General features: G+C 42.7%; 1 protein-coding gene across 4 annotated transcripts in view; it reads right to left on the bottom strand.

Moving 5' to 3' along the window:
- LOC123509582 (extracellular tyrosine-protein kinase PKDCC-like) overlaps positions 1–26,630 on the bottom strand; it is a 58,491-nt gene that overhangs the window by 18,259 nt on the left and 13,602 nt on the right. For all 4 annotated transcript variants that reach the window (XM_045263975.1, XM_045263976.1, XM_045263977.1 and 1 more), the window contains exons 5-8: positions 10,246–10,383; positions 9,374–9,587; positions 4,293–4,544; positions 3,950–4,120 (exon numbers count right to left, since the gene is read on the bottom strand). In XM_045263975.1, the coding sequence (XP_045119910.1) occupies positions 3,950–4,120; positions 4,293–4,544; positions 9,374–9,587; positions 10,246–10,383 (775 nt within the window). The remainder of the gene's footprint in view (positions 1–3,949; positions 4,121–4,292; positions 4,545–9,373; positions 9,588–10,245; positions 10,384–26,630) is intronic.

Here is a 26,630-nt window from a genome sequence, read left to right as displayed (position 1 = left end):
TGACTCCAGAGAGATACATAAATGGACTATCTGCTTCAACATACAAGACACTAACTAACATCAGAGTGGCGTTCAATTACATGGATAAGAATATGATGAAAAAGATAATAACCACTATAAGACCTAAACTTTTTTTTTTTTCTACGTAGGGAAGAGGGCCAGCCAAGGGCAAAAAAAAGAAAGTTAGAAAAAAGCCCACTTGAGCACTGGCTCTCCAAAGAGTAAAAAAGTGCGAAAACCGTCAGCCAGAATTAGGGGAGCAAATGCCTCGATACCTCCCTCTTAAAAGAAGACAAGTTGTAGGAATTTGGAAATACAGATGCAGGGAGGGAGTTCCAGAGTTTACCAGTGAAAGGGATGAATGACTGAGCGTACTGGTTAACTCTTGCATTAGAGAGTTGGGACAGAATAGGGATGAGAGGAAGAAGAAAGCCTTGTGCAGCATGGCCACAGGAGGAAGGGAGGCATGCAGTTAGCAAAATCAGTAGAACAGTTACCATGAAAATAGCGATAAAATATAGAAAGAGATGCAACATTTCGGCGGTGAGAAAAAGACTGAAGACAGTTAGTCAGAGGAGGGGAGTTGATGAGACGAAGAGCTTTCGATTCCACCCTATCAAGCAAAGCTGTGTGACTGGAACCCCCCCAAACATGCGAAGAGGACTCCATACAGGGACAGATAAGGCCCTTATACAGAGTAAGCAGTTGGAGGGGCGAGAAAAACTGGCAGAGACGCCTCAGAACACCTAACTTCATAGAAGCTGTTTTAGCAAGAGATGAGATGTGAAGTTTCCAGTTAAGATTATGAGCAAAGGACAGACCGAGGATATTCATTGTGGAAGAGGAAGACAGTTGAGTGTCATTGAAGAAGAGGGGATAGTTGTCTGGAAGGTTGTGTCGAGTTGATAGATGGAGGAATTGAGTTTTGAGGCATTGAAAACTACTAGATTTTCTCTGCCCCAATCGGAAATTTTAGAAAGATCGGAAGTCAGGCGTTCCGTGGCGTCCCGCGTGATCTGTTAATTTCCTGAAGGGTTGGACGTCTCTGAAAGAACGTGGAAAGATGTAGGGTGGTATCATCAGCGTAGGAGTGGATAGGGCAAGAAGTTTGGTTAAGAAGGTCATTAATGAATAATAGAAAGAGAGTGGGTGACAGGACAGAACCCTGAGGAACACCACTATTAATAGGTTTAGGAGAAGAACAGTAGCCGTCTACCACAGCAACAATAGAGCGGTCGGAAAGGAAACTTGAGATAAAGTTGCAGAGAGAAGGATAGAAGCCATAAGAGGGCAGTTTTGAAATCAAAGGTTTATGCCAGACTCTATCAAAAGCTTTTGATATGTCTAACGCAACAGCAAAAGTTTCACCGAAATCTCTAAAAGAGGATGACCAAGACTCAGTAAGGAAAGCCAGAAGATCACCAATAGAGCGACCTTGACGGAAGCCATACTGGCGATCAGACAGAAGATTGTGAAGTGACAGATGTTTGAGAATCTTCCTATTCAGGATAGATTCAAAAACTTTAGACAAGCAAGAGATTAAAGCTATAGGACGGTAGTTTGAGGGGTTAGAACGGTCACCCTTTTAGGAACAGGCTGAATGTAGGCGAACTTCCAGCAGGAAGGAAAGGTAGAAGTCGATAGACAAAGTTGGAAGAGTTTGGCCAGGCAAGGTGCAAGCACAGAAGCACAGTTTTTGAGAACAATAGGAGGGACCCCATCAGGTCCATAAGCCTTCGAGGGTTTAGGCCAGCAAGGGCATGGAAAACATCATTACGAAGAATTTTGATTGTAGACATGAAATAGTCAGAGGGAGGAGGAGAGGAGGACAAGCCCAGAATCGTCCAAGGTGGAGTTGTGAGCAAAGGTTTGAGAAAAGAGTTCAGCTTTAGAGACAGAAGAGATGGCAGTGGTGCCATCAGGATGAAATAAAGGAGGAAAGATGAAGAAGTGAAGTTATTTGAGATATTTTTGGCTAGATGCCAGAAGTCACGAGGAGAGTTTGAGTTTGAAAGATTTTGACATTTCCTATTTATGAAAGAGTGTTTGGCAAGTTGAAGAACAGACTTGGCATGATTCCAGGCAGAGATATAAAGTGCATGAGATTCAGGAGATGGAAGGCTCAAGTACCTTTTGTGGGCAACCTCTCTATCATGTATAGCACGAGAACAGGCTGAGTTAAACCAAGGTTTAGAAGGTTTAGGTTGAGAAAAAGAATGAGGAATGTACGCCTCCATGCCAGATACTAACACCTCTGTTATGCGTTCAGCACAAAGAGATGGGTCTCTGACATGGAAGCAATAATCATTCCAGGGAAAATCAGCATAATACCTCCTCAGGTCCCCCCAACTGGCAGAGGCAAAACGTCAGAGGCACCTTCGCTTTGCGGGATCCTGCAGAGGGATTTGAAAAATAGGACAAGATACAGAAATGAGATTGTGATCGGAGGAACCCAATGGAGATGAAAGGGTGACAGCATAAGCAGAAGGGTTAGAGGTGAGGAAGAGATCAAGAATGTTGGGCGTGTCTCCAAGACGGTCAGGAATACGAGTAGGTGTTGCACCAGTTGCTCTAGGTCATGGAGGATAGCAAAGTTGAAGGCTAGTTCACCAGGGTGGTCAGTGAAGGAGAGGAAAGCCAAAGCTGGTGGTGAACATTGAAATCTCCAAGAATGGAAATCTCAGCGAAAGGGTAGAGGGACAGAATGTGCTCCACTTTAGAAGTTAAGTAGTCGAAGAAATTACTATAGTCAGAAGAGTTAGGGAGAGATAAACAGCACAGATGAATTTAGTTTGAGAGTGACTGTTAAGTCGTAGCCAGATGGTGGAAAATTCGGAAGACTCAAGAGCGTGGGCACGAGAGCAAGTTAAGTCATTGCGTACATAGACGCAACATCCAGCTTTGGAATGAAAATGAGAATAGAGAAAGTAGGAGGGAACAGAGAAGGGGCTACTGTCAGTTGCCTCAGACAGCTGTGTTTCGGTGAGGAAAAGAAGATGAGGTTTAGAAGAGGAGAGGTGGTGTTCCACAGATTGAAAATTAGATCTAAGACCGTGAATGTTGCAGAAGTTAATGTAGAAAAAGTTGAGGGAGGTGTCAAGGCATTTGTGGTCTTCAACAGGAGAGGTGTCCGACCTGGGGACATTTTGGTCCCTCCCAGAGGGGACTCCGAGGCGTTGTTTATTTTGGGTCCCATTTTTCTTTTAAATTTTGATTTGGAGTGAAGGGTGTATGTGTGGTAAGTGCATGTAGTTTAGTGTGAAGGAGAGCTGTCTTTAGAGGGTAGGCTGTGACTACCCCCTTGAGTTGTGAGACACAAAGGGAAACATTCAACGAGATCATAACTAGCTTTAATGGAAGGTTCACAGCACCTCCTGAACTAGTGCTATTAGATCTCACTGGGAGTAAGTTATTGTTTCGGTAGGTGTCTACTATCTCCTCCTGGAAAACTGGAATATGCAGCAGTAGTATGGTCACTATACATGCAGAAAGTTATCAAGAAACTAGAAAAATCCAACATACTACTACAAAGATGATCCCAGAAATAAGAAATCTTCCCTATTAAGAAAGACTGAAGGAAATGGAATTACCAACATTGAAGGATAGATAGAAAAGAGGGGACCTAATAACGATGTATAAGTTAGTAGACTGTAAGGAAAAGATAGTAAGATAAGACCTGGTAACACTGACAGAGGATGAAGATAGACGAACAAAAGGATATTCCAAAAAGGTAATGAAAAGTCAGTGTTTGAGGAACATTAAGAAGTTAATTTTCCACACAGGGCAGTGGACATCTGGAATGGCTTAAGTGATGAAATTGTAACAGCAGAAAGTGTGCACAAATTTAAAGAAAAGTTAGATTAATGTAGATATGGACACAGGTCACTATGAGCCCTGCTCAAACCATGTAATATACAACTAGGTAAACACACACACACACAGTTCCTACCTGTCCACACCCACTGATCCATTAAGATAAAAGCTGAGCATGTAGGAAGCTTAGAGCAGAGTGAGGCACCTTCAGATGGAGAAGAGACAGACTGGATGCAATTACTACCATCAGTTTTCAAGCATGGAAAGTCCTCCCCTTCCACTGTGGAACCATGGAACACAACAAAATCTGAGGAATAAAGGTGTCTGTTATAAAAAATTATTAAAAGTGACAAGAAATTATAAGAGATTATTAATAGTGAAAAGGAATCATAAGAGATTATTACTAGTGACAAGGAATAAGCATCCAATACATAGCTGCACAAAGCAGCAGTTGAGAAGATAAAATTAATATTATTTACTTTGAATTTCTTGTTTCTCCTTGTTGGTTAGATAACCTCCCACAGAGTAGTTATGAACCAGAGCTTCAATGGCATAGTGGAGGTGGTCAGAGTCCAGCTTTCCTTGAACTTGTTGATCCACCAGATGTAGGCTTGCCTTCTCCAGAGCAGCTGGGCCTCCATACGGGATCAGGAGGCGCATGAAGTGGTGGCTGGCATAGATGGAGTTAAGAAGGCTATTGTAACCTCGACACAGACCACGGTCACAGGGCACTGCAAACACAGGCAATGGTGAGGAAAAGAAAAGAAACATCAATTTCCTATTCAGAAAAACAATTTACAGCTGTATAGTGTCTAAATCAATGTGTCTAAAGCTTTCAGAAAAGATCACTCGCATCACTACTTGTCAACCTTCATTCTTCCTTCTCTGTTACCTGTTGCCCGAGAACAGATAACACTGACCAAATATGCAAGGAGGGACAATGAAGATTAAAATTCTAACATCACTCCCTCCCTTTGTTGATATTACACTTTAAACATAAATCAATCAATCAATCATGGGGGGCATACACTGGGGGTTGCGTTGCCTTGCCTACCCTATGGCACCACTCCAGGCAGTCATGCCTCGCAAATCTTCATGCAGGCTCCCTCCCCATGCCATGTAACTCCCAGCAGGAGGCATTGACTTGCTGCAGCCATGTTTTTTTTTTTTTTTTTTATATATACAATAATACAGTAAATACAAGAGCAAGTTACATCGTACATTACATACACTTAGCAACTTTAAATATCTAAAGGGCCATTTTTAGTGCACCCTATCTAAAAGTTAAAACTCTTTAACTCTCCCAACACAAAAACCAGTCATTAATAGTTTTCTTAAAATCCTGCAACGAGCAGTCACTTATATCCAGCTGTGTGGCTAGAATAATGTTCCACCATCCTACGTAACTATTCACAAACTGTCACTGGTGGTGCCACGTTCTGCAGCGGGGCTGCAGGAGTTCCTTGGGGGCGAGGGTGACAGCTCGGGTGTGCACTTCAGCCAGTCGGGATGGCTGCCAGAGCGCCTCTAGATGGCTCACGTGACACACGTGCACCTTATACATAACGGTGATTCCCGCCACGTCCCTCCGGTGTTGAAGAGTGTGGAGGCATGGCTCCTGGCCTTTAATGAGTCGTGCCGCCTTCTCCTGCACTTTATCTAAGAGAGCAAGGTGCGTGCGGGCCGCGCCTCCCCATGCTAGGCAAGCGTACTCCAGCGAGGATCTAACTTGAGCTTTATACAGCAGCTCTAGTCTCTCGCTGTCCAGGAGCCATGATATCCTCCTCAGAGAGGCCAGCTTCCCCGATGCCTCTCTGGCAAGCCGCTCAATGTGCGTCCTGAAGGTCAGTTCGCAGTCGTAGGTGAGCCACAGCACCTCCACCTCGTCCTGCGGCGTTAGTGTTTCCCCACTGAAGTCAAGTTGCAGGGCTGGCCTCGACCTGGAGGCAACGAGCAGCTTTGTCTTTTGCGGGGCGAATCTCACTTGCCATGCACTGCCCCAGGCTGTGATTTGTCTCATCGTATTGCTGAGTCGGGACATCGCAGCGGTTTCTTCCCCGGAGCTGAACCTATGGGTCAGCGTGATGTCGTCTGCGTAAGCCCTGGTGTTTGGGAGGTGCAGCAGGTCATTTATATACAGGTTCCATAGCAGAGGGCCGAGGCAGCTCCCCTGAGGGACACCGCTTTGACAGGCTGCACCTCAGACTCTTGCCCTCCAACAGTCACTCTCAGGTACCTGTCACTCAGGTAGTCACTGAGGAGTGACAAGAGGGCCCCATTTACTCCTGCAGCACGCAGTTTGTTGACCAGAGCTGCATGCCACACCCGGTCAAAAGCGCCCTCAATGTCCAGCGCCACAACGGCAGTGGCCTTGCCTTGATCCAGGGCAGCACTGAGGTCTGTTGTTAGCAGCAGGTGCAGGTCAGCCGCTGACCGACCCTGCCTGAAGCCGAACTGCCTTGTACAGATAAGGTGGTGCCGCTCGAGGTGCTCAGCGATTCGCGAGCCCAGACGGTCTCCATCACCTTACTCAGTACAGGCAGCAGGGAAACAGGCTGATAGTTTTTTTGGACACTTTTATCACATTTTTTTATGCACTGGCACAACACTGCTGGTTTTCCATATTTGTGGCCACGTACTGATCTGAAAGCACTGATTGAACAGTGTGGCGAGTGGGTGGGCCAGTTCACTAGCACACTGGCGAAGCAGTCGGGACATCGCAGCGGTTTCTTCCCCGGAGCTGAACCTATGGGTCAGCGTGATGTTGGCTAATTTTGTCCGGCCCCACAGCCTTTTTTTCGTCCAGGTTCAGCAGTACCTTCCTCACCTCTATTTCATTTGTTTTTACTGTCACTATTTTGTCCTGCACTATTTCTGGGAGAGTGGGAGGAGCTTTTTCAAGGTTGGGGATGCACATTTTTCCGGCAAAGTGTTTTGCCAATACGTTTGCCTTGTCCTGGGCAGTATGAGCCATGCTGCCGTCCCCCCGCACGAGAGAGGTGATGGTAGTGACTTGTTCGTCCCCTTTTTGTTCTTTAACTATGCTCCACCACCTTTTTGTCCCCACTTGGCCGCCTTTCAGTTTTCCCTTGAGGTTCTCTCGCCACCGTCCAGTAGCTCACTCCTGAGTGTCCCTCATATGCTGGGTCGCCTCTCTATGCCTTCACCTGTTCCGCGCCATGGGGTGCCTCTTGTAGGCTTGCCATGCGCGGTACTTGGCGTTAGAGGCAGTGCGACACTCAGGTCCAAACCAGGGCTGATCAGAAGCCTTGGATTTGTACTGTGAGTGCGGCACCCAGCGTGCCTGCAGAGAGTGGAGAGTCTCGGTGAACCACCTCGCCTGCAAATCGGTGTCTCCTTGCAGCACACTCTGCCAGTCCCACCCTCTCAGAGCGGCTCGAAGTGCTCCCCAGTTGGCAGCCTCCCACTTCCAGAGGGTGCGAGTGTGGCACTCCTCACGTGGTTTGTGGAAGTGGAGCTTGGTGACCACAGCCACATGATCTGAGGTGCCCACAAAATCTGGATGTTCCCTTGGCCTCTTCAGTGCTGGGTTATCCCTTTTGGAGACAACCCGATATGCAGGATCGGCTTCCGGGTAGCGTGCCACATGCCCATATAATCACAGTTGGTGTTGACAGACTCTGCTGGTAAATGGCCTCGAATCAATCTCACTGAGCAATCGCTGATTTGACACAAAAGTCATAACAGCAGTACCCATGATCCTGTGAAGGCATCTACGTAGTACCAAAGACATCAATTCGCCTCTTCAGATCGATATTCAGCTTCCATGTCTCACAACCATAGAGTAAGACAGGGATCACCAGCGACTTGAAGATCTGAATCTTGGACCGTCTGCACAGGTACCGACAGTGCCAAATACTCGTGCTGAGCGAGCCCATAATGCCGTGGGCCAGGCCAATCCACTGTACAACTTCCCGGCTCAACCTACTGTTGTTACACACTACACTACCAAGGTATGTAACTTTCTGAGATCTCAGTGTCCTCACCACACGCATGGATAGACTATGCTGTTTCATCCAGTAAGCATCCAAACATGTGAACCTTAGTCTTAGGCCAGGAAACCTGGAGTCCCAGGGGCTTTGCCTCCTCATGCAGTGCCTCTAGAGCCATTACCAGAACCTCCAGTGACTCAGCAGATTACTGCATTATCGGCAAAAACAAGATCTGTAATCTCAGTATTGCTGACAATGACTTTGGTCTACAACTCTGCGTAGTACCCAGTCCATGCAAATGTTGAAAAGTGATGGAGCAAGCACACATCCCTGCCTCACTCCCGTATTCGCAGAGAAGAAGCTGGACACGCCCCCTCCACACTTCACATCATTAACAGTCCCAGAGTAGAGGCCAGTTAATAGACTAATAATCCTTGCAGGAATCACGCGAAGACACAGAAGATCCCAGAGAGTCTCTCGATGCACTGAATCAACCACCTTCTTGAGATCAACATAGGCTGCAAGCATCCTTTGTTGAAACTCACATCAGTGCTCCACCAGTACGCAAAGTGCTAGGATCCGGTCAGTTGTTGACTTACCAGGTGTGAACCCAGACTGTTCAAGTCTCTGGTGTTTCAGCAAATGGGCAAGTACCTTGCCTGGTATGCTGAGCAGCATTATACTGCAGTAGTTGTTCCAGTCCTGGTGGTCCCCTTTCCCCCTTCCAGATAGGGATGACCAACCCCTCTTTCAAGTTAGGGGGAATGGTACCTGAATGCTATACAGCAGTCAAGACAGCATGCAACCCACGGATCATGGCCTCACTGCCTACTTTGAACAGCTCTGCACTGATGTTACAGATGCCAGCTGCCTTTCCACCCCTAAACTTTGCCATAGCCTCTTTGACATCATCAATGGAGGGTGCAGTTTTGTCAATGGGTGGATCAGCATCCACCATCTGTAACTTGCAGTTTGGAGCTGTCTGCTTGGAGGATCCACCGTGAACAGCTGCTCAAAGTACTCAGCCCAACAAGCCATCTGTCCATCTGCATCTGATATGAGGCAACCATCTGCTGTTCGGATAGCGCTCGCCTGAGATGTAAACTTGGAGCAGAGTTTCTTCAGGGCTTGATAGGCAGGTTGGAGGTCATTAGCATTTAAATGACACTCTACAACCTCAGTGAGACCCCTAACATACCTCTGCTTGTCGCTCCTCAGGAGAGCTCTAGACCTACGTGACAGAGCCCACTACTGGTCGCGGTTCCCATCAAGTCTAGCAACGTGACTCTCCTCAATACTGTCCAGCATCTCTATTGAAGTGAAGCCACTCTGTGACCTTGGGCACTCCCAAATGCACTCCTTGGCAGCCTGAAGAGTCTCACATTTGAAGGTATCCTATAGCTCTACCGGGTCCTCGATGGTCTCGAGCACTCCAAACCGATTGGAGATTGTCACTGCATACTCCTGAGCACATGTCAAGTCCTTCAGTTTCACAAGATGAAACACAGTGTGGTCACACCTTGGAGGCTCTAAACATACAGCAGTGAAATGCATGCTGACCAGAAAAGCAGGCTGAAAGGTAACAGCACAGCTGCACAAAATCTCACCACTGGTCAAGATGGCATCCTTGGTGGTGTCTTGGATGATGCAGTCCTTGGCCGAGGTGCAGTAGGGATCCCCCACCACCACATCATCAACATCAGACAGTTTCAATAATCCATCCACAATGACAAACTGTTCCCGTCGGAAGTCCTTCATCAACACTGGGCCGAGTGGGGAATGTGCAAGAAGCTTCAGTATCTTTCCTACATCCAAGGCCAGCTAGAAGAAATAGTACTTCTTTATTAACAACAATGTGTGAGAATGAGACTTCATGCTATATTGTGACTTAATTACAATCTATCCTTAATATTGCATTTCTGTAGTGAAGCCAAACTATATACATATCTTGAACAGATTCATTACAACCACAGTCCAAACTTTGCACACAACACACAATATTATTCTCACCCTACATAAATACATAATGATGTATTTTTTTTTTTTTTTTATGTTATGGCCTGTAGTGCCTGTAGGTTTACTTGAAGAGTATGGGAAGCACACTTCAGCCTCCACCCATTAGTGGTGCAGGCAATTTTATTTATAGTAGTACCTATATTAGAGCCCATATCACCACCCGACCACATCTTTGGTGTAACCACCAAGAATCTGGGTATCATGGTGACATGTAGGTAACTTTAAATTACTCGACAAATGGCAAAGTATCTTCATGGTACGTGGTGGGATTTGAACCTACACGTGGATGTCTGCCCAATCCCACGCTCACCACCTTATCCACTAGGTCACCGCCTCCCTGCTGATGTGTGAAGGAGTGAAATCAAAATTGGGCAAGCAACACACTAACAGACATGGACTAGACTTTTTATAGCAGAATCAAGCAACTTAACACTCCATATACAGACATTAGGTGTATCCCTACCTGTAGCCTTGCTTCATAATCCATCTGAAGAACCTCCACCACCCGCACAGGTCGACCAAGCTCCACCACCACTGCTGCCACCCCACTCTTGGGAGGTCCTGGGGAGTATTCCACCTTCGGCATGCACTTCCCAAACACCTGCTCAAATGAAAAATAAAGCTGTCTTTATGGAAACAAAATTAATTAATTACAGGTAACTCGATTTACATGATAGATGCGTTCCAAGAGGCATTGCGTATATCCAAATTCCCGTAAAACAAACATGTAATTATCATAAGAAACAATAGATAATAGGGGGGATGCGGGATGTGGTCCAAAAATATTCGTACAAAATACTCTATTTATTTGGCTAAATTAACATGTTTTTTTATTATTTACCATTCAAAATACAGGTAACTCTCGATTTACGCATTTTTGTTATAACGTTTTTGTTATATCATAATCAATTTAATTTGCGCGATCGGTTTGTTTATACACGATTTGGCCCAACCACATTTTCAAACTGAGCGCCAGACGCAATTTCAAACTGCGCGCCAGAGAGTGGTACAGTGGATCCGTGCGTGCTTTGGGATCCGAGGGGTCTCCAAGCGCACGGGTTCGAATCCTGTCTACGGTCTGAGTGTAGGTTGGGCTTCCTCACTCGGGGCAACGGTTTCCTAGCGGGTGGGCTTTGAAATAGGAGGTACCCTTAATAATAAGTATCCCCTTTAGCCCATAAATTCCCGTGAAAAAGCCCACATGGTATTAAAAAATAAATAAATAAAAAAAAAAAAAAAAAAAAAAAAAACCTGGCCAATAGATGGGAGCTCCGTGGCCAGATCCAAGAAGCAGGTTGTTGTCTATGTTGGTACAGACAACCTCCATAACAACCTCCTGCTCACATACCAACCTTCGTAAAATAGCATCCACAAAGATTTGTTGCTGTTGGCAGGTGGAGGTTGGTAGCCCGCCTAAAAGTGCTCATTGGCTGCCAGGAGCTGGATCCAAGAAATTTTAACAACGTCAGAGCAACCTCCTGCCACGAAATGGCATCCATGAATGCTTGGAGGGATGGTAACGAGGTTGCTATCAGGTTGCTGGGGTGTTACTGTCTTATAATATATGCATTTATGTTCACAAAACAACATTTCTACTAGCTTTTTACAAACCTTGCCCCCAAGAAAGGATTGTTTTGTAATGCATAAAGTGAAATCTTACATGGAATACCAAAAAATAAAGCAGAGATGAGATCAGTCACAGATGACATGGAGACTCGCAGTGACTCGGTCGCTTCTTCTTGTGACCCTTTTAGCTTTCATCATGATATTTGTTTCCATTCCTCTATTGCCTGCTATAATAGATATCATATCTTAGTATTCATATACGCTCATGCCATGAGGATAACCTTGACTCCGTGGTTTCTCGAGTCAGATGGTGAGTGGAAGTATCTGGCTTCTTTTTCCACCCGTAGTGTTGCCACTAGCTCTGTATATTTAGAGGTAATGAAGCTATTTTCCCATTCTGAGGGCGACACTTGGCAACCCCAGCGATCCGCCATGTCGAAAGCACCCTGATAAGAGCGAATGGACATCTCAGTTCATCACTAACTATGGAACAAGACAGATAATTTTTATTTTGCAGTGCTTCTGAGCCTGACTACAGTGACAGTGATTATGAGGAAGAAACTGAAGAAAGCAAAGACAGCAGTAGTGAAGACTCGGAAAAAGAATCAGAGGATCCACCTGTTTTCTCAGAACAGAGAGAAGACAGAGATAGTGGTGATGGAGAACAGACTCCAAACATCGTATTGAGAACCCAGAGTGGCTCACGGAGACGCAGGCATCCCTCTCGTATTCTGGGAAGACGATCAAGGGTGTGTGTGTGTGTGTGTGTGTGTGTGTGTGTGTGTGTGTGTGTGTGTGTGTGTGTGTGTATTTACCTAGTTGTAGTTTTACAGGGCCTGGGCTTTATGCTCGTGTGGCCCCGTCTCCATATCTACACTTATCCAATCTTACTTTAAAAGCGTGCACACTCATTGCAGACACTACTTCTTCATCTAAACTGTTCCACGTCTCAATACATCTCTGCGGGAAACTATATTTTTTAATATCTCTCAGACATCTTCCTTTTCTCAGCTTTTTACTATGCGATCTTGTGCTTCGGATGTCATATTCTTCTCTCAGGATCAGTTTCTCATTATCCACTTGGTCCATTCCATTGATCAATTTATAAACTTGTATCAGGTCTCCTCTCTCCCTTCTTTGTTCCAGGGTTGGTAGATCCATAGCCTTTAGTCTCTCCTCATATGTCATCCCTTCAAATTCTGGAACCATTCTTGTAGCTATTTTTTGTAGCCTCTCCAATTTTCTTATGTGTTTCTTTTTATGAGGGGTCCACACTACTCCTGCATATTCCAATCTGGGTCTTATTATAGTACTTATCAATTTCTTCATCATTTCTTTGTCCATGTAGTGAAATGCTACTCCAATATTCCTTAGCAAATTATATGTTTCTCTAAAAATTCTATCAATATGGCTTACTGGTTGATTGTTTTCTTCCATCGTCACTCCTAAGTCCTTTTCCTTTTTTACTTTCTCCAGTTCTACTCCATCTCCCATCTTATAGATTCCCACTGGTCGTCTTTCACTCTTTCCCATTTCCATGACATGGCTTTTGTTCACATTGAATTCCATTTCCCACTTCTTACTCCATTCCCAGATCTTATTTAGGTCTTCTTGCAGTATTTCACAATCCTCCTTTTGCTTTATAACTCTGCACAGTTTCGTATCATCCGCAAACAAATTTATGTAGCTGTTCACTCCTTCTGGAATGTCGTTAATATAAAAGAGGAAAAGTATTGGTGCCAATACTGACCCCTGTGGCACTCCGCTTTCTACTGCTCTCCACTTGGACTTCATATCTTTAACTACCGTCCTTATTTCTCTCCCCCTCAAATAATTTTCTATCCATCTCAATGCGCTTGCTTTTAAGCCACCCTTTTCCTCTAACTTCCACAGTAATCTTGCATGTGGCACTTTGTCAAACGCCTTTTTTAAATCCAAATAAATGCAGTCAACCCATCCCTCTCTCTCTTGTGCTCTATCAACTATTCTAGAATAAACTCAATAAATTAGTTACACAAGACTGTCTTTTTCTAAAACCAAATTGGCTATTTGATATTAATTTGTTGTCTTCAAGGAATTCGATCCAGTTTCTTTATTATTCTTTCACACATCTTGCATATTACACTAGTTAGTGATACCGGTCTGTAATTTAAAGGTTCTTCCTTCCTTCCGCTCTTATATATGGGAACCACCTCAGCTCTTTTCCATTTTCTATTGAGCATTTTATGATGATGTATATAAGACTTGCTAGTTCTTCCCTACATTCTTTCAGTATTCTGCCTGAGACTTCATCTGGTCCCATTGCCTTCTCTTCATCCAGTTCCTTCATTAACTCTTTTATTTCAAGCTTGGTTATTTTAATCTCTTTCATATAGATTACCTCTCTATTACTCTGTGGCCTCTCAAATTTAGATTTCTTAGTAAAGACCTCCTGGAATTTTTTATTTAATAGTTCTGCCATACTTTTTGAGTCTTCCACCATCCCGTTCTCTCCTTTTAACCTTTCTATTGTTTCTTTTTGCCTAATTTTTCCATTTATGAATCTATAGAACAATTTTGGTTGCTCCTTACATTTTTCGACAATGTCTTTTTCAAAGTTCTTTTCCTCTTCCTTCCTCACCTTAACATATTCATTTTTCGCTGCTTTGAAGTTTTCCTTATTTGCTGAATTTCTATTTCTCCTCTACCTTTTCCATGCTCCATCTCTTTTCTCCTTTGCCTTGGCACACCTTGCATTAAACCAATCTTTCTTTCCTTCTTCTTTAGGTCTATATTTTGGGACATATTCCCTGACTCCTGTTTTGTATATTTCCAAAAATAAGTAATATTTGTCTTGCATTGTCTCTGAGTTTTCCATCTCCTCAATGTCTACATTTTTAAAATAGTTCTTGAGATTTTCAATATCAGCCTTTCTGTAATTTAATCGGTATTCTTTGTATGAATCGTCTGTATCTTCCTTTCCCTCTTCTATATCTATTTCTAATATTGCATGGTCACTCTTTCCCAATGGGCACTTATATCTTATATCATCATTCATTTGTATACCCCTTGTAAAAACTAGGTCCAATCTCGTCAGCTCGTCGTTTCCTCTGAATCTTGTGCATTCCTTTACTCTCTGGTCCATCATATTGTCTATCATTAGGTTCAAGAATCTTTTTCCCCAGGCTTCTTTCCCCATACCACTTTCATAATTTTCCCAGTCCACTTCTTTACAGTTGAAATCTCCTACTAATATCACTTTTCTCCTTTCTTTAACGATTCTCGTTAGACTCCTTATTGTGTCATCTATCATGTGTTTATATTCTTGATTGGTCCATGAATTTGTTTTTGGTGGCACATATGTTACAATGATTGTTATCTCTTTTTTATTAATGTACCGAGTGGCAGTACTGGATTGGGATTATTACCCAATATTAGGATATTTATTTAGTCCAAATCCTCATCTTCTCTTCAGCTATGTAGCTAGGAGGTTTAGATAGGGAGTCCCTGTAGGATGAGAAGAGGGATGACATATGGCTGCATGCACAAGAGAGAGAGAGAGAGAGAGAGAGAGAGAGAGAGAGAGAGAGAGAGAGAGAGAGAGAGAGAGAGAGAGAGAGAGAGAGAGAGAGAGAGAGAGAGAGAGAGAGAGAGAGAGAGAGAGAGAGAGAGAGAGCGTCGACACAGACCATCACCCACTCTCATCTTGAGCACCACCCCTGTGGAACCCTCTGCCACTTCCACCACAGCAGGCCGAACCCGGCAGAGAGACAGAGAGAGAGAGAGAGAGAAGCAGGACGCCGCGAAGGACGGGCCGCCATTTTACCTCTCGGGACACCACCTCACCTCCAGCTGAGTTACCCACGGTTTCCCCCCCCATAGGTCTCCCATAATATAGGTAGGATAGATAGGAAGTTACATGACTGTGATGGGTCGTTGGTGAATTAAAGTGTCTATTTTTGTTAAGTTTGCATGTTTATCCCTCCCCCTTGGATTCGTTACATCTTTCTTTTTTTTTCTTACTAGGCCTAAGCTTCACTTAGGCCCAGTACAAGAGACTGAGCCTCACGAAGGTTCAGTACAGATGGTGGCAGCAGTTTAGATGTGTTGGATTTAGGCACATCGACCCACGTAACTCTCCGTAGAGGCAGGAATAATCAGTGCTTATCCCCCCCTTGTTTAGTAGTGAAGTTATGGTCCAGACATGCTGAGGAGATAGTTAGGGTTATTAAGAGTTACTTGGGAGACTAGGGGGTACCGAAGGTACTCTTAGCTGACAATGCGTGCGAGTTACACTCAAAATTGTTGACAGAACTCTGTCGTACGCATACCCCATACCATCCATGTGGGAACTCTATCACCGAACAGTTACATTGAACCATGAAGTCAGTGCTAGCGTCTCTCGGGAAAGGACAACCGCACAGGTGGTCCGAGTGCCTCACGCAGTGTCAGCAGATCCTTAATGCGGCCGTACACGAGACCACTGGCGAACAGCCCTATTTCCTTTTCTTCTAGCGCCATGCTCCTCACTATGTGGGAACTACTTTGCCCCAGGTGGACGATGAAATAGACATTAATACAGCCTTGGAGGCAATGAGACAATCATCCCGTGCAAATAGCAGGAAGTCAATGTTCGCTAGAGCGAACATTGGCCAGAAGGACCAAAGAGTCGAGGTAGATGATTTGGTGTGGATAAAAAGGGAACAGTTTGGTTCGCCAGCTGATAGAAAACTTGGTCTCAAGTGGATTGGACTGTATAAGGTTAAAAAGGTGAATTTAGATGGAGTGTCATATGGTGGAAAATGTGTTCAATGGCAAAATACTCCATAGAGCAGCTGACCGAGTGAGAAAATATGTAACCGATGAAGGGGTACGTGGTAGACATGGAAGAAATTGTAGTGCCTTCCGATGAGGAGAAAGAAGACAATGAGGTAGAGGAGCCCAGACCGTCTCGTGAGAGACGGCCAGTGAAGAGATTTATAGAAGAATACTAAGTGTATAGACCCCCTAGGGACATTGGAATCTTGTGACTGCCCTATACTTCTTTTGTAGCTACATCAGACCCGCTGCTGGGGAAGGAGACCGCCACTGGTGGGGGTGGCTGGAATGTTCAGGAGGAGGGGCCTCCTGAATCCAGTCCCCACAGAATAAGGCCTTGGAGAGGACTACGTCGGCCTCTCTACTCCGCCCCTGTATGCCTGGACTGATGGAAATTTGGAGTCACAACACCAACTGGGAGGTCAGGTCCAGCCGGACCGGTAGAGACGTCAAGGTCTCGCACTAAGTGGAAAAGTTGTAGTGTTAAATGTTGAAACAGAGGTCAGTAATACCACAGATACCCTGGACACTGTAAATAGAGGAAAGAGCTTTAAATGGTTATGTGTGGTTACGTTGGTGCATCGCAATTACGTGGATTGTTATGTGTGTTACTTTTTTTTTAAATGTAAAAGAGAAGACGAGGATTTGTTTTCCCTGAGGAAAAAGCCATGTACCAAGTGGCAGTACTGGATTGGGATTATTAATCAATATTAGGATATTTATTTAGTCCAAATCCTCATCTTCTCTTCAGCTGTGTAGATAGGAGTTTTAGATAGGAAGTCCCTGTAGGGGGAGAAGAGGGATGACGTATGGCTGCGTGCGCAGTTATCATGGCCGCCGCCTATATATAAGGTGAGCTGCGTGGTGGCATCGACACAGATCATCACCCGCTCTCGTCTAGAGGTACGCTCTCCAACCATCTGCAGGAGGAGCTGCAATACACCACGTGGTCTGCCAAGAACAACTCATGAGATAATTCTTATGGTTACAGCACCACCCCTGTGGAACCCTCTGCCAATTCCACCATAGCAGGCTGAACCTGGCAGAGAGACAGAGAGAGAGAGAGAGAAGCAGGACGCCGTGAGGGACGGGCCGCCATTTTACCTCTCGGGACGCCACCTCATACACCCTCACGCCACCTCACCTCCAGCTGAGTTACCCACGGTTTCTATGTTCGTACACATCATTTTTAGTCTTTTGCCTTTATCATTTTTAGTTAAACTTGTTCCACTTTTTTCTCTTCCTTCTCGTTTATATACCATTTCCTTATCCTGTCTCCTAGAATTCTCCAAAAAAATGCCTTCTTCTCCTGTGTGTGTATTTACCTAGTTTGATCTGTTTGATCTGCTGCAGTCTCTGACAAGACAGCCAGACGTTACCCTACAGAACGAGCTCAGAGCTCATTATTTCCGATCTTCGGATAGGCCTGAGACCAGGCACACACCACACACCAGGACAAGGTCACAACTCCTCGATTTACATCCCGTACCTACTCACTGCTAGGTGAACAGGGGCTACACATGAAAGGACATACACCCAAATATCTCCACCCGGCCGGGGAATCGAACCCCGGTCCTCTGGCTTGTGAAGCCAGCGCTCTAACCACTGAGCTACCGAGTGTGTGTGTGTATTTACCTAATTGTTGCAGCCCTCTGTACTTTCTCTAGTTTTCTTATGTGTTTCTTTAAGTTCGGAGCCCACTGTATTGTTGCATATTCAAGCCTCGGTCTTATCATTGCAGTAATTATTTTCTTCATCATTTCTTCATCTAAATATCTGACGCCACTCTTATGTTCCTCAATAAGTTCAATACTTCTCCAATTATTTTGTTTATATGTCTCTCTGGCGATAGGTCATTGGTAATTGTCACCCCAAGGTCTTTTCTTCATGACTGGTTTTATGTCTTCATTTCCTATCTTGTACATACTCCTGATTCTTCTTTCACTCTTGCCAAACTCTATTTTCTTGCATTTTGTCGTGTTGAACTCCATTTGCCATGTACAGCTCCATTTCCATATTCTGTCCAAGTCTTCCTGGAGTAGTTCGCAATCTTTGTCACATCTCACTTTTCTTAACAATTTTGCATCGTCTGCAAATAGGCTCACATAACTGGACACCCCATCCACCATGTCATTTATGTAGACCGCGAACATTACTGGTGCCAACACTGATCCCTGTGGAACTCCACTCTCCACCAAGCCCCATTCTGATGGTCTGTCCTTAATTATTGTTCTCATTTCTCTTCCTACCAAAAGTCTTCCATCCATTTTAGTAAACTGCCATGCACTCCTCCTACCATTTCAAGTTTCCAGATCAGTCTCCGGTGTGGTACCTTATCAAAGGCCTTTTTTAAATCCAGATATATTCCATCAGCCCAACCATCTCTTTCCTGTATTACATCTATCACCCTCGAATAGTAACATATCAGGTTTGTCGTGCATGAACGCCCTTTTCTAAAACCAAATTGACACTCACAAAGTATGTCATTTTCTCCAAGAAGTCTGTCCATCTATTCTTCACCACCCTCTCACACATCTTAGCTACCACACTTGTAAGTGACACTGGTCTATAGTTCAATGGGTCTCTCTTGTTACCTGATTTATAGATTGGGACAATGTTAGCTCTTTTCCAGTCTTGGGGCACTACACCTTCCCTTAATGAGGCATCAATTACTTCACAAACTTTTTCTGCCAGTTGCTCCTGCATTCTCTTAAAATCCATCCTGATACCCCATCAGGTCCCACAGCTTTTCTCACTTCTAAACTCCCCATCATATTCTTGATCTCCTCCACAGTTACTTGAAACTCCTTCATAATCCCTTTCTGTTCCATTACCAGTGGTTTGTCAAAAGCAGTCTCCTTTGTGAATACCTTCCGAAAGCATCCATTCATAGCCTCTGCCATTTCCTGGGATCTTCACTGCATACTCCATTTACTTCTAAACTTTCAATACTTTCTCTATTTTTGATGTTGTTGTTCACATGTCTGTAAAAAGCCTTGGTTGGTCTTTACATTTATCAATTATATCCTTTTCTTGTTTCTTTCTTTCTTCTCTTCTAATCAACACATATTCATTTCTTGCTCTTTTGTAACTTTCCACTGCTTAATCCGTCTTTTCCTTCTCCACCTCTTCCATGCATCCTCTTTTCTTGTTCTAGCCTTTTCACATCTATCGTTAAACCAGTCCTGCTTTCCAACTTCTCTATGTTGTCTTATTGGTACAAATTTTTCTCACCTTCTTTGTATATTTTATAAATTCCTTCCACTTTTCATTTGCTCCTTAGCACTCTTGAATTTCATCAATTTGTCTCTTGAAAGAATTTCTTTAGGTTTCCAAAATCTGTCTTGGCATAATTCCATCTTCCCACTTTATATTCTTCATTTCTTCTAGATTTCTCTTCATCTATCACCTTGAACTCCAAAACTGCATGATCACTCTTTGCTAAAGGGCACTCCACCCTCATCTCCTCAATGACCATTGGCTCTGTACTAAAGACCAAGTCCAGTCTTGACGATGCTCCCTCTCCTCCAAACCTAGTATCTTCTTTGACCCACTGAGTTAACACATTTTCCATTGCCAGTGTCAATAGTGTATTTCCCATGTTGTCTCTGATCCTTCCATTGACCAGTCCTCCCAACACACCTCTTTACAATTAAAATCTCCCATCATTATAGTTCGTTCACAGCCACCCAACATTTCTTCCAGACATGTTCCTGTATCACTTATCATTTCTTCATATTCCTGTACTGACCATGCATTTGTCTTAGGTGGTACGTACACCACTATGTAGTGCCTCTTTTTCCTTCATTAGTTTCTGCTCTGATCTTTAGCACTTCTGCCTTTCCCATACCTTCTTTCACTTGATCCACCTTTATATCTTTTTTAACCAGCAACATCACTCCTCCTCCCATCTTACCTACTCTATTTCTTTTCCAAACATTATATTTCCTTCTCCAACCATCATCAGGTCTTCTCCCTCTCTCAGTTTTGTTTCAGTAAGACCCACAATATCTGGGTTCTTGTCCCTCAAGTAATCGTTGAGTTCTAAAATCCCGATATCACTCCATTTATGTTGGAATACATTACATTCGCTCATACGTAAGTTTCTTTAGTCCTTTCTTGCTGTACTTTTCTGGGTTATGAACCACTTCCTCAGTCTCATATCCAAGATTCTCCAGAAAAACTCTTTCTTCTCCTCTTCTGTCCTCTCTTCATTTTTTTCAAAGCCTCCTTTCTCAACTCATTTAACATTTCTCTTTCCTTTTCACCGAGATCTCTTCTCAACCAAATCTTCCTTGTTGTTTCCTGCTGGGCTAGCCTCCATGACTTCTCCACCAATTCATCTACATCCTTTTGTGACTTAAGTTTGATTCTTATTGGCCTCATACCTTCTCTTGTGAACTTTCCAATTCTATGGAAGTCCTCTATTTCTTGTACTAGGTCTTTTCCTCCTCCTGCACCACATTAATGATATTATTTATCACCTTTTTATGTTTTCTCTCTCTCCATTTTACTCGGTGTCTTATCCTCCTCCACACCAAATATCACCACACATCTCTTTTTGTCTACAGTTTCCCTCACCAATGTCTCATTTGATTTAATAACCTTCACCACTTTCTCAGCAATCTTCTCTTCTATGATCTGTTGATCTATAATTTCAGCAAGGCCCAAAGTTTTCTCCCCAGACTCTTTGATTTCCTTTTCCAGACTTGCAACTTTGTAATTTACCTCCTTTCTTTCCACTTCCTGACTTTTTTTCCATTCAGCCTGCTTCTCCATCACTTTTCCTAGAGATTCTCCACATTTTTTGCAATTCACTTTAATTAGCTTAACTTCCTCTTTCAGTACTTCATTTTCCTTCTTCATATCGGCACACTCTTTCATTACATTGTCATAACTCGTTTCCAGGCCCCCATACTTTTCAAACAGTGTGTGTGTGTGTGTGTGTTTACCTAATTGTATTTACCTAATTGTAACATACGGGAAAAGAGCTATGCTCGTGTTGTCCCGTCTCCATATCTATTAATGTCCAGCTTTTCTTAAAATCATGAATATTCCTTGCTTGACCACTTCCACGTCTAAACTATTCCATGCTTCCACCCTTCTATGAGGAAGCTATATTTTTCACATCTCTCCTATAAGTGGCCATTTTAGTTTTGTGTGTGTCTGTGTGTGTGTGTGTGTTTACCTAATTGTATTTACCTAATTGTAACATACGGAAAAGAGCTATGCTCGTGTTGTCCCGTCTCCATATCTATTAATGTCCAGCTTTTCTTAAAATCATGAATATTCCTTGCGTTGACCACTTCCACGTCTAAACTATTCCATGCTTCCACCCTTCTATGAGGAAGCTATATTTTTCACATCTCTCCTATAAGTGGCCATTTTAGTTTTTCCCATGCCCTCTCGACATTCTTCCATTCCACATACACAGATCTTCCCTATCCATTTTTCCATGCCAATCATCACTCTGTATATTGCTATCAGGTCTCCCCTTTCTCTTCTGTTTTCCAGGGTTGGAAGTTGCATTCTTTTCAGTCTGTCTTCATAAGTCAAATCTCTTAAGTCAGGCACCATTTTCGTTGCAGCCCTCTGTACTTTCTCTAGTTTCCTTATGTGTTTCTTTAAGTTCGGAGCCCACTGTATTGTTGCATATTCAAGCCTCGGTCTTATCATTGCAGTAATTATTTTCTTCATCATTTCTTCATCTAGATATCTGACGCCACTCTTATGTTCCTCAATAAGTTCAATACTTCTCCAATTATTTTGTTTATATGTCTCTCTGGCGATAGGTCATTGGTAATTGTCACCCCAAGGTCTTTTCTTCATGACTGGTTTTATGTCTTCATTTCCTATCTTGTACATACTCCTGATTCTTCTTTCACTCTTGCCAAACTCTATTTTCTTGCATTTTGTCGTGTTGAACTCCATTTGCCATGTACAGCTCCATTTCCATATTCTGTCCAAGTCTTCCTGGAGTAGTTCGCAATCTTTGTCACATCTCACTTTTCTTAACAATTTTGCATCGTCTGCAAATAGGCTCACATAACTGGACACCCCATCCACCATGTCATTTATGTAGACTGCGAACATTACTGGTGCCAACACTGATCCTGTGGAACTCCACTCTCCACCAATCCCCATTCTGATGGTCTGTCCTTAATTATTGTTCTCATTTCTCTTCCTACCAAAAGTCTTCCATCCATTTTAGTAAACTGCCATGCACTCCTCCTACCATTTCAAGTTTCCAGATCAGTCTCTGGTGTGGTACCTTATCAAAGGCCTTTTTTAAATCCAGATATATTCCATCAGCCCAACCATCTCTTTCCTGTATTACATCTATCACCCTCGAATAGTAACATATCAGGTTTGTCGTGCATGAACGCCCTTTCCTAAAACCAAATTGACACTCACAAAGTATGTCATTTTCTCCAAGAAGTCTGTCCATCTAGTCTTCACCACCCTCTCACACATCTTAGCTACCACACTTGTAAGTGACACTGGTCTATAGTTCAATGGGTCTCTCTTGTTACCTGATTTATAGATTGGGACAATGTTAGCTCTTTTCAGTCTTGGGGCACTACGCCTTCCCTTAATGAGGCATCAATTACTTCACAAACTTTTTCTGCCAATTGCTCCTGCATTCTCTTAAAATCCATCCTGATACCCCATCAGGTCCCACAGCTTTTCTCACTTCTAAACTCCCCATCATGTTCTTGATCTCCTCCACCGTTACTTGAAACTCCTTCATAATCCCTTTCTGTTCCATTACCAGTGGTTTGTCAAAAGCAGTCTCCTTTGTGAATACCTTCCAAAGCATCCATTCATAGCCTCTGCCATTTCCTGGGATCTTCACTGTATACTCCATTTACTTCTAAACTTTCAATACTTTCTCTATTTTTGATGTTGTTGTTCACATGTCTGTAAAAAAGCCTTGGTTGGTCTTTACATTTATCAATTATATCCTTTTCTTGTTTCTTTCTTTCTTCTCTTCTAATCAACACATATTCATTTCTTGCTCTTTTGTAACTTTCCCACTGCTTAATCCGTCTTTTCCTTCTCCACCTCTTCCATGCATCCTCTTTTCTTGTTCTAGCCTTTTCACATCTATCGTTAAACCAGTCCTGCTTTCCAACTTCTATGTTGTCTTATTGGTACAAATTTTTTTGTGTGTGTGTGTGTGTGTGTGTGTGTGTGTGTGTGTGTGTGTGTGTGTGTGTGTGTGTGTGTGAGAGAGAGAGAGAGAGAGAGAGAGAGAGAGAGAGAGAGAGAGAGAGAGAGAGAGAGAGAGAGAGAGAGAGAGAGAGAGAGAGAGAGAGAGAGAGAGAGAGAGGATACCTACATGTTACTTGCTTGAAACTTAATATGAAAAGGGGTGAAAGAATACTCTCTCTCTCTCTCATTGGAAGTGTACAATTTCTCTTCCAAGATGAGAGAAAGAGAGTATGTGTGTGTGTTTGCGCGGTGTCATTGCTCACTGAGCTGTTTCTGCTTGACGGATCACACAGCGGGTGAAGGAGGAATCCTTGATAAGGTAATAACTAACCTTTCGGAGGTCACATCGAGCTAGAAAGTACATCATTGTATTCAGAATAACAAAGAGAAAACAATTATTAGTATTCAAACAGTCTTCTGACAATTTCTAAGTTTACCATTTTTACCCGTCATGGGATATTGGAAAATAGTTTAATCACCAGTTAAATGAGTAGATGGTAGTAAAATGAAACCTTCGTTGTAGCGAAATTTCGTTGTGTGAACCTTCGTTAAGCGGGGGTTGCCTGTAGAAATGTTTTGTGAACATAAATGCATATATAAGACAGTAACACACCAGCAACCTGAGACCAATCTGATAGCAACCTGGTTACCGTCCCTCCAAGCGTTCATGGATGCCATTTCACAGCAGGAGGCTGTTCTGACATTAAAGTTTCTTGGATCCAGCTCCCTCTCTTCTCGTGCCTCACTTGCAGTCTGCCAGCACTGAGTACAGACGGAATCTCTTCAATCTGCCTATGATTCACCAAGATGGCCCCAAAACATCCTTCATCTTCTTCTGCATGTTGGGTTATTTTTGATAAGTGGATTCTTGATAAAGTGGTAAAGCTCAAAGGAAGATGGTGACTGACTGTGGTGTGAGTGGTGAAGGCAGTGACGCAATGAGTGTTTTGTTTACGTATTCTCTGTTTTGTTGTTTTCTCTTATTATTTTTTGCTTTCTCTTATCATTTCTTGCTTTTCCCTTTACTTTAAATACACTTCTAGTATTCAGAATGGTAAATAATAAACATGTTAATTTAGCCAAATAAATAAGAGTATTTTGTAAGAATTTTTTTGGACCACATCCCGCACCCCCCCTATTATCTACTGTTTCTTATGAGAATTACATGTTTGTTTTACGTAAATTTTGATATACACGATGTCTTTTGGAACGCATCTATCGTGTAAATCGAGTTACCTGTAATAGAAGAAGAGGTGGGTGCGAACCTTTTTTTGGGTTCCGAATCCGAACCCGAATCTTCGCCGGTTTGGGTTCCGAACCTCCAAATAGCAAACCCGATTTTCAAAATTTCAGTGCAAACATTTATTCCGAACATTTGTTTGCGAACCTCCGAATTATTCCGAATCTCCAAATCTAAATTTCCGATTAAAAAAAGTGTTTAAGATATCTACATTATTTATTAAACAAATTATTACTAGAAAAACAAATTATTAATACAAGACAGTAAAAAGTAAAAACAAAAGTTCACAAAAAACAGTAAAAACATTTAAAACAAAAATTCACAACACTTCAGCCTTCAGTCTTCACAGATTCACTCTAACTTGTCAGCCCTCTCTCTCTCTCCCTCTTAACCAACTTCAAGTTTCCCTTCATGAAGGTGTGCATATCGAGCACATTTCGAGCAGTGGTAATTTGAGACACACACACACACACACACACACACACACACACACACACACACACACACACACACACGAGACGCAGCAGAGGAAGGACGCGATACCGTCGCTCTCGAGAATCAGCTGATCTTCACTACCTTTGTTTGGGTTTACAGTGGCCTGGGCAATAAGTGTGGACTCATTTTTTTTTTCATGAATACAGTGTTAAATAATAATGAGTGAGAAAGATATTCCATCTAAATGCAGGTATGTGACAAGGGAAAGAATGAAAGCTGATGATGACAATGTTGGTGAGGGAGGAGGAGAATTTGAAGGCTGTGATACGGCGCAAACTTCACTATTTGATAGAGTCTTAACTATCGAACGTAAATTAGATAAATTGATAAAGGAGAGTATGGGAATGAAAGAGAATGAAGAACAGGATAAAGAGCTCCAGAAATTGAAAGAAAGGATAATAAGAGTGGAAGAAAACGAAACTAGGCTAAGAACCGAAAATGAAGAATTAAAAGTCCAAATAGCGAACTATAAGAAATTGATGGAAGAAGGACTCGTAAAGCCGAGAAAGAAAAGAAAAGCTAAAAGATCTAGTTAACAAAGAAGAAGAAAGAGTACAAGACGTGATTAAAAAAGAAGTACAAGCATGGAGAATCCAAGATAAGAAAGACAAGGAATCATTTCAAGAAGTATTTCAAGAACAGTTAAAAGAAAGAGATGAAAATATGACAAGCAAAATGATAGGAGTCCTCAAGAAAAAGAAAATTTAGTAAGAGAAATTGCGGAAAAAAGAAGAGTGTAATTATTTTTGGACTGAAAGAAAAAATGTTAAATATAGACCAAGAAGGGAAAAAGACGAAATGAAATCAGTAAAAGACCTACTAAAACATCTGAATGACGAGGATAGACAGAACTTAGAAGAGGAAGTAGAAGAAATCCATAGAATGGGACCATATCAAGAAGGAACAGTGAGACCAATTAAGATATTACTAAAATCACAAGCAGCAGCAGAAGAAGTACTATATAGAAAAACGAAACTCAGAGAAACAGAAGGTTGCAAAAATATATATATAAAGAAAAATAGAAACGAGGAGGAAAGGAAGAGACACAATGAACTGGTGGCAGAAGCAAGAGAAAAAAATAATGAAAGGTCAGAGGAGGAGAAGAAGGCATTTTTTTGGAGAATTATAGGAGACAGGATAAGGAAATGGTATATAAAAGAGAAAGAAGAGAAAAGAATGGAGCAAGTTTAACTAAAAATGATAAGAACAAGAGATTAAAATGATGTATACAAACATAGATGGGATTTTATCTAGTAAATTAGAATTAAGAGATTACATAAAGAAAGAAGAACCAGATATTGTATGCCTGGTGGAAACAAAGTTAAATGAGGCAATAAAATAGACATAGATAAAAGGTATAATATATGGAGGAGAGACAGAGTGGGTAAAGGAGGAGGAGGAGTCATGATGATGTTAAGGAAGGAGATAGTGGTAAATCAAGTGGAGTTTGGGGAAGGAAAATCAGAAATACTGTATGTTAAGATGCATATTAACAAAAGGAGTTAACAATCATTGGAACATATGTGCCACCAAAA

Source organism: Portunus trituberculatus, chromosome 27, assembly GCF_017591435.1.
Source record: "Portunus trituberculatus isolate SZX2019 chromosome 27, ASM1759143v1, whole genome shotgun sequence".
Lineage (NCBI taxonomy): Eukaryota > Metazoa > Arthropoda > Malacostraca > Decapoda > Portunidae > Portunus > Portunus trituberculatus.
The sequence above is the reverse complement of the archived record's forward strand: the minus strand, read 5'-3'. Positions and strand labels throughout refer to the sequence as shown.